Source organism: Rhamphochromis longiceps, linkage group LG11, assembly GCF_057381845.1.
Source record: "Rhamphochromis longiceps isolate RC_006_pf linkage group LG11, R_longiceps_female_GT1.1, whole genome shotgun sequence".
NCBI lineage: Eukaryota > Metazoa > Chordata > Actinopteri > Cichliformes > Cichlidae > Rhamphochromis > Rhamphochromis longiceps.
The window spans coordinates 7616321-7627949 of record NC_140567.1 but is presented as its reverse complement, the minus strand read 5'-3'; the positions used below and the strand labels follow the sequence as shown (position 1 = coordinate 7627949).

The 11629-nt window shown below is 42.4% G+C and overlaps 1 protein-coding gene across 2 annotated transcripts; it reads left to right on the top strand.

The window, feature by feature from the left end:
* The first annotated feature begins 505 nt into the window (after positions 1–505).
* Positions 506–11339, top strand: seh1l (SEH1-like (S. cerevisiae)). Of its 2 annotated transcripts, none has more exons than XM_085422101.1 (9): positions 506–717; positions 1149–1199; positions 1322–1468; positions 1552–1763; positions 2397–2495; positions 4794–4934; positions 5101–5255; positions 8985–9138; positions 10911–11339. In XM_085422101.1, exons 1-9 carry the CDS (start codon positions 607–609, stop codon positions 11086–11088), a joined length of 1248 nt encoding a protein of 415 aa, XP_085278227.1. In that variant the 5' UTR covers positions 506–606; the 3' UTR covers positions 11089–11339. The 2 variants fall into 2 exon arrangements, with proteins under 2 accessions (XP_085278227.1, XP_085278228.1); XM_085422102.1 differs by having other exon boundaries at positions 10457–11053.
* The last annotated feature ends 290 nt before the right edge of the window (positions 11340–11629 follow it).

The following is an 11629-nucleotide window of genomic DNA, read 5'->3' as shown; positions in this document are numbered from 1 at the left end:
GACACTTAGCTCAGTGTTCTATTCAGCAAATAAACAAAACAAAAAAACAAGGTATATTGCAGTATTTCAATGAATGCATTAATTTAATTAATTAATGCAATAATCTTATTGAACGCATAAAAGTTCTTTCACAATAAATCTACTGAATGTTTTAAGTACTATTATTTTTTGCCTTTACAAAATTCATTTGCACAAATCTGTTTAAATATTGTTACTTGAAATTAACTTTTAGTAATAAAGTTAGCGAAGAAAAAAAACTGTCAGTTGGATCAAACCTGGCAACCGCGCAAGAGGTAACTTTGACAGTATATTACATACTATATTTATTTTGGCAGTTGTGTATTAATAAACCTATTAATCTGTCTGTTCAAAGTAACTCTGGCTGTAGCACTTTTTCACCGAATAACTTTCGTTATATTTTATCTTCTTATAAAGAACCCCAAAGTCGCATTGAGCTGCTTAAAATTTGTGTGCATGCGCCGCCATGTGGTCAATAGCTTGTACTACACACAATCACATTACCGCCAAATAAACAGCACAAGTAGACACATGACAGGCCTGCCAGCTAATCGTCCCAGCTAGAGCTGCCGGTACATAGTTGTCATCATGTTTGTTGCGCGTAGTATCGCGGCAGATCATAAAGATCTAATTCATGACGTATCGTATGATTTTCACGGCCGGAGGATGGCGACTTGCTCCAGCGACCAAAGTGTCAAGGTGAGCTGTACATCATAGTTTGCTAATGTTAGCATTAGCCGTTATAGCTAGCAGGATAGCCTTGCCCACATTACCGACACTCTCACCTTACATACTGAAATTACTGACTCGTTTTCCTGCAGTCGTTGACAGACGATGAGGTTGTTTGAGAAATCTTCCGCTGGTTCTTACACTCGAAGGAAATTATCTCAGTTTAATATGCTAGTCTGTTAGCTCTGGTGCTTGTAGCACACGAGCTAGGCTGGCCACAGATAAGCTCTATAGCATAGTAGTGTAGTTAAGCACTGCAGTTTTCCGACAGAGCTATCGATGTAGTGTTTATTATGTGACGACATAATAAAGGACGTACATACAAATGTCAGTGCAAAACCGGTGATAATTGTGCACAGACACGTGAGGAGTATTCAAGGTTGTGATTTTATTCCACTCAGGTCTGGGACAAAAGTGAGAACGGAGAGTGGCACTGCACAGCCAGCTGGAAGGTAAACCACCATAATTTCCTTTTCTTTTTTATTTATTACTTTATGTTTGTGTTTTTGAGTATGAACACAGCATGAAATTCAAAGTATCGATGGAGTTAATAGATGAATGCTGTTATGTGCAGACACACAGTGGATCAGTGTGGCGAGTGACCTGGGCGCATCCAGAGTTTGGACAGGTTCTAGCTTCTTGCTCCTTTGACAGAACAGCTGCTGTTTGGGAGGAGATCGTAGGAGAGTCCAATGACAAGCAGAGAGGACTGAGCCACTGGGTTAGTACACTTGCATTACATTTCCCATTTAACATAACTGTTTGTTAGATTTCACCTGAGTGTTTCATGTTGGGCTTTTTTAGATTAAGAGAACCACGCTAGTGGACAGTAGAACGTCAGTGACCGATGTGAAGTTTGCTCCTAAACACATGGGTCTTATGCTGACCACCTGCTCTGCGGATGGGGTGGTGAGGATCTACGAGGCTCCCGATGTGATGAACCTGAGTCAGTGGTCCCTGCAGCATGAGATCTCCTGCAAGCTCAGCTGCAGCTGCATCTCGTGGAACCCCTCCAGGTTAGACTGCCGGTTTACTTTGTGTAAGGAACCAAGATGAGATTCAAATGTAGAGAGCAGCTGTAGTGCTTTTATATTATTTGCTTGCATATGTTAGAACAGCGGTACCCTCGGACCAGTACCAGTCCGTGAGTCGTTTGGTAACGGGCCGTGAGAGTTGAGGCTCAGGTGTTAAATGTATGGTTTTCAGGGTTTTTATCGGTTTTCAGCGTTATTTTGTTATCGTTTTTATCGTTAACTCGGTTTTCCTGGGTCTTTTCGAGTGTGTTATGAATAAATCTTCTTTTTTTCGGTACCGGTACTAGTTTTATTTTGTTGTATTTATCTGCGACACCTTAAAGGCCGGTCCGTGAAAATAATGTTGGGCATAAACCGGTCCGTCGTGCAAAAAAGGTTGGGGACCGCTGTGTTAGAACACATTTTCAGTTATTGTGCTTATGAAATAACACAATTACTACCGCTAATTCTTTCAATAAAACAGCTTACAGCTAAACTTAATGTGACTTATAGACATGCAGGTATGACAACATCATGAATAATGCTATGCAAGTATCACTTGACTTTTTCATGTGTATGTAACACCATGCTGATAACAGTCTGCTGGTGTAACCACGCGTTGTTTCCTACAAACAGCTCACGTGCCCATCCTCCCATGTTTGCTGTGGGGAGTGACGACAGCAACGTAACATACGGTGGGAAGGTTCAGATCTACGAGTACAACGAAAACACACGGTGGGTATTCATTATGAGGTTTCAAGAAGAAAATAAAAGACAGATCTGAATGTTTGAAAATGTTTTGGAAAAATTCTGTAAAGATGAGATGAAAAATACTCAAAGGATAAATTCAAATGGTTTATTATTTAGATAAGTTGAACAAAAAGTTAAGCAAGCAAGTAAATGAAGAAACAAGGTAGAGGAGAGAAAACCCCAACAATCGCCTCTGAGCAAGCACTTGGCGACAGTGGGGAGGAAAAACTGCCTTTAAATGGGCAGAAACCTCCGGCAGAACCAGGCTCAGGAGGGGACAGTCAACTGCCGGGACTGGTTGGGGGGGGTTAACAGAGGTGGAGCAAGACGAGGCTACATCAGGTGAGGAAGCAGTAGCGTCTCTCCTCCGGAACAAGTGGAATCATTTTTTCTTTTTTTTCAGGCACTTTTCCACGAGCGCTTTTTTTCTCCAGGATGAGATTTCTCAACTCATCAATTGTTTCTGTGTTTTGCTTTTCAAGTCTCTCACATCTTTGTTCCACCTCTTCTAATGTTGCTTGTTGTTCTTCAAGCTTGTCTTGGAGTTGTTTGGATGTTGCCTCCTGTATCAGCTTGTCCTTGTGCATGTCTGCATTTCTCTGTTGCACTTCTTTGTGCTTGTCTTCTAACTGCTCGTTTCTTTTCTGGATTTCTTGGAGGGTGAGCTGCAGGTCTTCATGTATTTTGTCTTGTTGTTGTTTTTGTGCCTGCATTTGAGTGTTTTCACGCTTCAAGTTATTATATTCCACCAAAATCACCTTAACGAGCTCTGAGTTGTTTCTCGCATTTTGCTCGATCCTTTGCTGCATCTGTGAGCAGCGTTTCTCCAGTTTGTCCTTTTCTTCTTCCACTTTAGTTGCTTTGTCCTCCAGCTGATTACAAAACTCTTGCAGTTTTAGATTTTTAGACTCAAAGTCTTGGACGATACGCTTTCCTTCTTTCAGTCTTTCTTGTTGTTGCTCTTTCTGTTGTAGAAGGTCTTTATTTTGGCGCAGTGTTTCATCCAGGCTTTCTTTCAGCATTCGGTATTTTTCCTGCATGCTCTTCAGTTTGTGCTGCATGTCTCTTTGCTTTTTGTCATGCTCTTCCTTCTGTTGGAGGAATTCTTTCTTTTCTTCCACAGCTTCATGGAGCTGTCTTTGGAGGAGCTGATTGCTTCGGTCCATGTATTGGAGATCCCATTGGATGATGCAATGATCGGGGACCATTCTTAATTTCGTTGTTCTCATGACAATGACAATAAAGATTCTGATTCTGATTGTATCTTATCAGTCATCGTTTTCTTGTCTTGGAGCTGGTTGGTCATTTCTTTTAGTTCTGCACTCTTTTGCCTGTTTTCTTTAATGAGGTGCACAATCTGCTCTCGGGTTTGAGCAAACTTGATTCCCCAGCCCTCATTAATAATTTTTATGTCCGGCTGGCGCTGTTGTCTGTCTTCCAGCTCTTTACTTTGGGCTTCCATTCGTCTACACTTGTTCTCCAGTTGAAGTTTCTCTTCTTCAATTTGTTGCATTTTTTTCTGGAGAAGGTAGTTTTCATTCCTACTCTCCTCTAACGCCCTTTGGAAGGATGACACGCCATTTGGGGAAATTGGCCGGCCACGCCAGGAAGGAGGGGCGGCGTAATCTTTTTGAATTGGTTGTTCTTTTTCTTGGAAACATGTTGGAGTTTCAATACGATGATTTTGAAAAGCTTTCCAAATGTTTCTGTGGTGAACGTTTGTAGGCTGCAAACACAGATGCTGCTGAAATGAACTAAAACTTGCTGTTTCTCACCCCCTACTTAAGGAAAAAGGGGTGCTTAACTAGTTAAAAAGAACAAAAAAACAAACAAACATTTGGTGCAGTTTTCTTGTTTTCTGGGTTGTTGTTTATTTACAGTGGAGATGAAGATCTCTAACAAGTTGATTTGTTCACATTTGCACATCTTAATTTTTAAGAGGAATGTGTTTTTTGAGTTTGTGCACTATATGCATGTAAGGCAACCGTTTCCTTTTTCACTATTTTTGTGTGCTGCATTTTTCTCTTTTAACAAAAGGGGGACAAAAGACATTTAAGTCGACCTAAGATGATTTGTTTACATTTTTGCAAGGTCTTACTGAGGTGATGCAAAGTGAAACATGCTTTCTTCTATTTTGGTAATGTGCTGGAAAAGCTTGAAAATTGACCTTGAATTTGACCCTGAAAAATGTGTATGAACCCTGTTATTAGTGATGCACTAACCATTGAATTATGAAGACATACCAAAATAAATGACAGATTTTAATATTTATCTGTTTAAAAGGAAATATGCCAAAGCAGAGACACTCATGACGGTCACTGATGCGGTTCATGACATCGCGTTTGCTCCAAACCTGGGAAGATCTTTCCACGTGCTCGCCATTGCAACAAAAGATGTTCGAATATTTAAGCTAGTTCCGATGAGGTGAGTGTTTGCACTCTGTCTTATAGAAGGCCACAATGCACAGAAACTGGTGGAGTCATACAAATACTGCACTGAAGCCCTGCATGCAGTTCCTGAGCAGATGTTCTCTTTTTAAGATAATGCAAAATAAATATTCAATTTCCTGTTTCTTGTGTGCTCCTGACAGGAAGGAGAGCACGTCCACAGGACCCACCAAATTTGAGGTGCAGATTGTGGCTCAGTTTGACAACCATAACTCCCAGGTGTGGCGTGTGAGCTGGAATATCACCAGCACCCTGCTGGCCTCCTCTGGGGATGATGGCTGTGTGCGCCTCTGGAAAGGTGAGGGGGCTCTTAACAACTGCTTGTTTGTCTTCCTTTTACTTCAGTGACAACTTTAATAAAAGCTGTTTAATGTGGCTGTTCAGTGAATAGTACTTTTCACTGGGCATTGAATGACTTTTGTTCACTCATAGTTGGCATTGGTCATTTCCAGAATAAAGGATTTGTTGGTTCAACTGTGTAAAGAAAGCTGACATTTTTGCACAGGTTCTCATCAAACCACAACAACTTTTTTTATTCTCTACTGTCCGAGGTGCAAATACCTACTTGTGAATACATGTTGTAATCAGGTTAACCACTGTGTCTGTTTTCAGAGTATTGATTCCAGTAATCAAGCAGACTGATACTGGCAACCATTATGTCCTCCAGTTAGGAAACCTTTGCCCTCCTACCAAGCTTCAGGCTTTGTAGCTGTGTAGCAGCAGTTGCTGCTATTAATACTAGGAATATTGATTTAGTCATAGGTTAAATTGTGCAGTTATTCAAGTCATTCCACACCAGATCATTTGGAAGTGGTCCATAAGTTTATATGAAGTTGCTTCTTGTTTGAAAAATATTGGATAGATGGGATGCTGTAGTGTCTGTAACTTTGGGCGTTACCTGGATGTTTGATCTACCTTGATCCATAGTTGGGTCTTATTCAGGTGTGTCTATATACTGGTAAATGGACTGATACTTGTATAGCATCTTTCTACTTGGTTTATAATTCAAAGTGCTTCACCAAAACACACATTCATACAGTGCTTCTATCTTTTTTTCCAACATCTGCATACACACTCACACTCCCGAGTATTCAGCCTGGTGGAGTCAGGGAACGATTATTTTATTTTTTATTTGGTTTTAAAAACCAATTTTAAAAGATCTTAACAGTTTGTTTGCGCTCTAGCAGACTTTGTTTCTATACTCATAACCAAGCATCCTGACCGAGCTTACCTCTTTGTTTGTGTGATGCAGTTTGTATCAGCAGCAGGAAAAACCATAGCTTCTCTTTTCCAGGTTAAAAAATTTCATTTTATTTTGTTATGAAATGCATGTCTTAAAAGTTGGGCTAAATAGCAGTGTCAATTTTTACAAACTCCGTGCATATAGTACATCTGTTGATACGCAAGTATAGTCACAGAGTTAGCAGTCTGTCAGCATTAAAGAATTTACCTCTGCTTTGTTCTCCACATCCTGCTCTCCTTTTCTGAGAAATATGTTTTTGAAGCTGTTAAGTGCTACCTCCGAGTCCATGTCTGTTAAATGGTGTTTGTTGCTGAGCCAGCATTACACACTGGTTTTGTGATAGTTTTTACACTGACACAGATATGGGAGGGCTTCAAAAATCTGAAAGGAATGAGAGAAAGGCGTTCAGAAGCGGAGACAGGGACTGCTACAGAGAGGCCAAGTACAGGTTCACTAAAGAAGTGGACATTGCTAAACATCAGCACTCTGAGAAGATGCAGCAGCAGATCTCAGAGAATGACTCGGCCTCTGTGTGGAAAGGTTTTAGGAATATCACAAACTACAAGCCTAAAACCCCCCACTCCACTGATGACTTGCTCTTAGCCAACACCCTTAACGACTTTTACTGCCGTTTTGACGAGCCATCAGGCAGCCTTCACACCTCCAACGGCCCCAACAATAGAGGCACTTTGGACACTAATTCCCCCACCTCTCCCCCCTACATAGAGCCATCACCACCTTCAAACTGTTCACCTACAACACCCCCCTCCTCACCCCACACAAAAGAGGATTTCACACCACCTCCTCCCACCACAACTCTTCATATTCATGAAGCAGATGTGAGGAAGCAGTTTAAGAACCTGAATGCTCGGAAAGCTCCCGGCCCAGACGGTGTGTCTCCTGCCACCCTCAGACACTGTGCAAACGAGCTGGCCCCAGTGTTTTCTGGCATTTTCAACTCCTCACTGCAGGCATGTCATGTGCCTGCCTGCTTCAAGTCCTCCACCATAATCCCTGTCCCCAAGAAACCTAGGATCACTGGACTAAATGACTACAGACCCGTGGCTCTGACATCTGTGGTCATGAAGTCTTTTGAGCGCCTAGTTCTCTCCCATCTCAGGACCCTCACGGCCCCCCTCCTGGACCCCCTGCAGTTTGCATATAGAGCCAACAGGTCTGTAGACGACGCCATCAACATGGCCCTACACTTCATCCTGCAGCATCTGGACTCCCCAGGAACCTACGCCAGGATCCTGTTTGTGGACTTCAGCTCTGCCTTCAACACCATCCTTCCAGACCATCTCCGAGACAAGCTTTCCCAGATGAATGTGCCTGACCCCATCTGCCGGTGGATCACTGACTTCCTGACGGACAGGAAGCAGCATGTGAGGCTGGGAAAGAATGTCTCGGACTCCCGGACCATCAGCACCGGCTCCCCTCAGGGCTGTGTTCTTTCTCCTCTGCTCTTCTCCCTGTACACCAACTGCTGCACCTCCACCCACCAGTCTGTCAAGCTAATCAAGTTTGCAGATGACACCACCGTTATTGGACTCATCTCGGACGGGGATGAGTCTGCCTACAGGAGGGAGGTTGAACGTCTGGTGTCCTGGTGCAGCCACAACAACCTGGTGCTGAATGCCCAGAAGACAGTGGAGATTATTGTGGACTTCAGGAAGCACACAGCCCCACTCCCCCCCATCATCCTGACTGACACCCCCATCACCTCTGTGGACTCATTCCGCTTCCTGGGTACCACCATCACCCAGGACCTGAAGTGGGAGCCCACCATCACCTCCGTCATTAAGAAAGCCCAGCAGAGGATGTACTTCCTGAGGCAGCTGAAGAAATTCAACCTGCCAACACGGACGATGATGCAGTTCTACACTGCAATCATCGAGTCCATCCTCACCACCTCCATCACCGTGTGGTACGCTGGAGCCACTATCAGGGACAAACAGAGACTGCAGCGTGTTGTGCGCTCTGCTGAGAAGGTGATTGGCTGCAGACTCCCATCTTTGCAGGATCTATACACCTCCAGGACATTGCGGCGTGCAGCTCGGATCTCAGCTGACCCTTCTCACCCTGGACACAGTCTGTTTGACCTGCTCCCCTCAGGCAGGAGGCTCCGGTCCATTCGCACCAGAACCTCTCGCCATAAGAACAGTTTCTTCCCCTCTGCTGTTGGACACATGAACAATAACCATATGACTGTTCCCGCTACTAACACATGACCCTACGCTGTGTCACTGCATCATTCTATGTTTGGCACTGATCACCACCTGCACTCATGTATATATCTTTCTACGTAGCACTCTTAATTCTTATTCTCATGTATATATCTCATGTATAGCTCATGCACATATCTTTCTACGTAGCACTTTTAATTCTTATCCCTACTTTTATTTTTTCATGTCTATTTAAGTGCTATTTATGACACTATGTTTGCACTGAAGCACCGCAGCAATTTCCTAATGTTGTAAACCTGCTCAACATTTGGCAATAAACCCCTTTCTGATTCTGATTCTGATTCTCAAAGTGCTAAAGCTGATAAATCCCTTCACAATAAATGGTTGTGCAGTAACTGTGTTCATAGCAACAAGTAGATTATCAAATGATTTGTGTGCTTCAGCAAAATGCACTGGTCTGGAGGAACACCAGATATTCAAGTGGAGAAAAGAGCCCCACTTGAATATCCTATGACGGTGAAAAGTTCAGCTGTCAGATTGTCCCCCTTCTCCTTTGTGTACGAAATAAATGCCGACTTTTCCTTCTGTCTCTGTGCAGCTAACTACATGGACAACTGGAAGTGCACCGGCATCCTGAAGGGAGATGGAAGCCCACTTACAGGTTCATCCGGTCAGCCCTCAGCCATGAGTACTGTGCTGGGTTCCTCTGTTCAGTCTTCCCAGAATGCGCTGAACGGGATGTCTGCAGGAAGGTAGGTGGCGTGGCGCGTCTGACGCCACTCACCCAGCCCTGCCCAAGCCAGTCAGAACTGACAACTTTGGTTTTTTTTAACGCCTCACCCTGACTGGGAGTACAGCTGCTTACTGACAAGCGTGTTGGACTCGCACTGATCCCGTGCTGCACTCATGCAAAGAGCTTGGCTTCTGGTTTTCACCACACAGGTTATCTACATTGTACCTGTGGAGCCAGATGTGTTGTGGTGGTGACTTCCTCTCAATTTATACTGATGCATGTAATAAGAATGGTTCCACTTTGCACCGTGAGTGCAAGGACTAACTGTTTTCTTAATATATAAAAGGAAAATAAATGTGTTTATATGAGTTTGATACGTGGCCGTTCTTTCAATTTCTAGAGCTATTTTGGGATACAGAACAGAAACATTGTGCTATTAGGTTGTATTCTGTAAATGAATTTGATCAGCTTCAGTCAAAAGTCTCAACATTTGACATCATGATTAAACTGAAGTGGAGCAGGAATTTTGTGATCATTAGGTTCTGAGCCGATAGCAAATGTCAGTCTTTTGACTGTTTTTGTTATTTATTCCTCCCATTAGTTCTGCCTGGACTTTTTAACCAACACAAAACGAATATCAGCTGCTGATGTTGATAAGTACCATCTTATATTAACAGACATGCTGATATCACCTGATACAGGCATTTGGCCAATATATGAATGCATCCTGAATATTTTCTCCTTATTTTTCTCTTTTGGATTTGAATGTATCCTTGAACAAGTAGTGCCAAACTCTTTGCTGAGCAGAAAGGACAGCTTGAATGAGCCGTATTAACAGAGTGTAAACACACACACAGAACGAGTGTGAATACAGCCACTGCGAGCCTTGAATGGAGTGATAACACATTCCTCTTTTTATACAAATGAAATGTATCCACACCTGTTATTACTTCCTATTGAAACCATATTTGGTCTGCTGGCTCAGCAGCTGTTCTTGTTTTTAGCCTTCATTGTTCCCCCCTCATTCGCACATGAAGCACCAGGAAAATTTGAACGATAAATAAATTGTGTCTAAGCTCAGAGTGTGGCTGTATTTATGTTCAACTCCACCATAACCTCAGACCTAACAAAAATTTGTACGTACGTGTTTTTGACTCAACTTGTGATTCCCCTCTAACCCGAGTAACACAATATCTGTGTATTGTAAGCCAGTTAACTCAGTTCAGTTGAATATAGGCGTTTGCAGAGCGGCGTGTGGAATTTTTCATGTATCAGAAACAAGTGTGAAGTGAGCTTTGTTTGAAGTAATGTGCTGTTGTACTGCTTATTGCATGCAGGATTGGCAAGAGAGCTCCCTTTGCTCCTCCCCTGCGGCAGCTGACCTCTCCAAAGATATACCAGCCACCCGCATATTACTAATGTGTCTTGTGCATCAGCTCCCACTTGCCCATATTTAAAATGTAAGACTCTGTAACACATTTCACAAATGGATACTTGGGTATTACTGATTGAAACTTTAATTTTTTGCAACAAATCTGGCATGAACCTTGCAAAACATTGATTCCTTTCTTTTTGTGCTTAAACCTTTTTTTTTTCTTTCTTTTTTTTAAAATGTCACTGTCTTCCCTCTTACCTTTTTAGTGTCTGGACCAAACATGCATCCTTCTCCTTTTAATTTCTCTTTTTTTTGCTTCCTTTTATTTGTTCACCCTCTGTGTATTCCCTTTGTTGTCTTTTCTTTCCGTCCACGTATTTGCCGTCTTTGTCTCCTCCTTCTTTTTCTTACTTCAGGTATTTCTTTCCTCCTCTGGACCCCCCTAGAGCGGGTATTGTGTATGGTCACCTGCTGCCTCCTTCTTCCCTAATAGAGCACTGTGATACTGAGCCCATTCAGCCTCAGCAGCAGCCTCTTCCCCACAGGCTGTCCTCCAGGGCACTGCTGCCCTTACCAGAAGCTGAAGGGCAATGATTTTTTTTTCTCTTCCCCTGTGTGTTTTAGTTAAATAAGACAGGGTATCATTTTTGAAATAGTTTTGGATGAAAAAGAAAATTTCCTTTCATTTCTAATAAAGATTTTTTTTCACTTTTCTAAAGGTTTATGTTTTTTTTCCCTCTGCATATTATTAAAGAAAACCTTTGGAAGATCTAATGCGTTGGTACAGAGAGTCATTTAAATAATGTATATGGTATTGTGTGAATAATAAACTCAGCATTTTTAAACTAAGCTGATTTTTTGTTGTTGTTGGGAGGGGGGCGTGCAATCATCGGGTATTGTTGGCTGGTAAATTGGAAAACTTCTGTCAGTTGTGTCTGAAAGGGGGACATGTTTGTCTTTCTGCTTATGGAAGTCTATAATTAGAATGGGTGGAAGTAAGACTCAGAAATAAATGATATAAAGGGGGTGTTATTTTTGACTGCTTCTCCTTTACAATCAAAGAAGAAGAAAGGCATAGTCATTCCACATGATTGACTGGAAATAATATGATGGTCATCTTGGGCCAGGAAGTTTT

Bases quoted from the DNA above. Each gene is read 5' to 3' on its own strand.
- seh1l (XM_085422101.1), top strand. From the start codon at position 607: ATGTTTGTTGCGCGTAGTATCGCGGCAGATCATAAAGATCTAATTCAT. The intron at 5,256-8,984 runs GTGAGGGGGCTC...GTCTCTGTGCAG, and splicing joins CTGTGTGCGCCTCTGGAAAG to CTAACTACATGGACAACTGG. The intron at 9,139-10,910 runs GTAGGTGGCGTG...TTCTTACTTCAG, and splicing joins AACGGGATGTCTGCAGGAAG to GTATTTCTTTCCTCCTCTGG.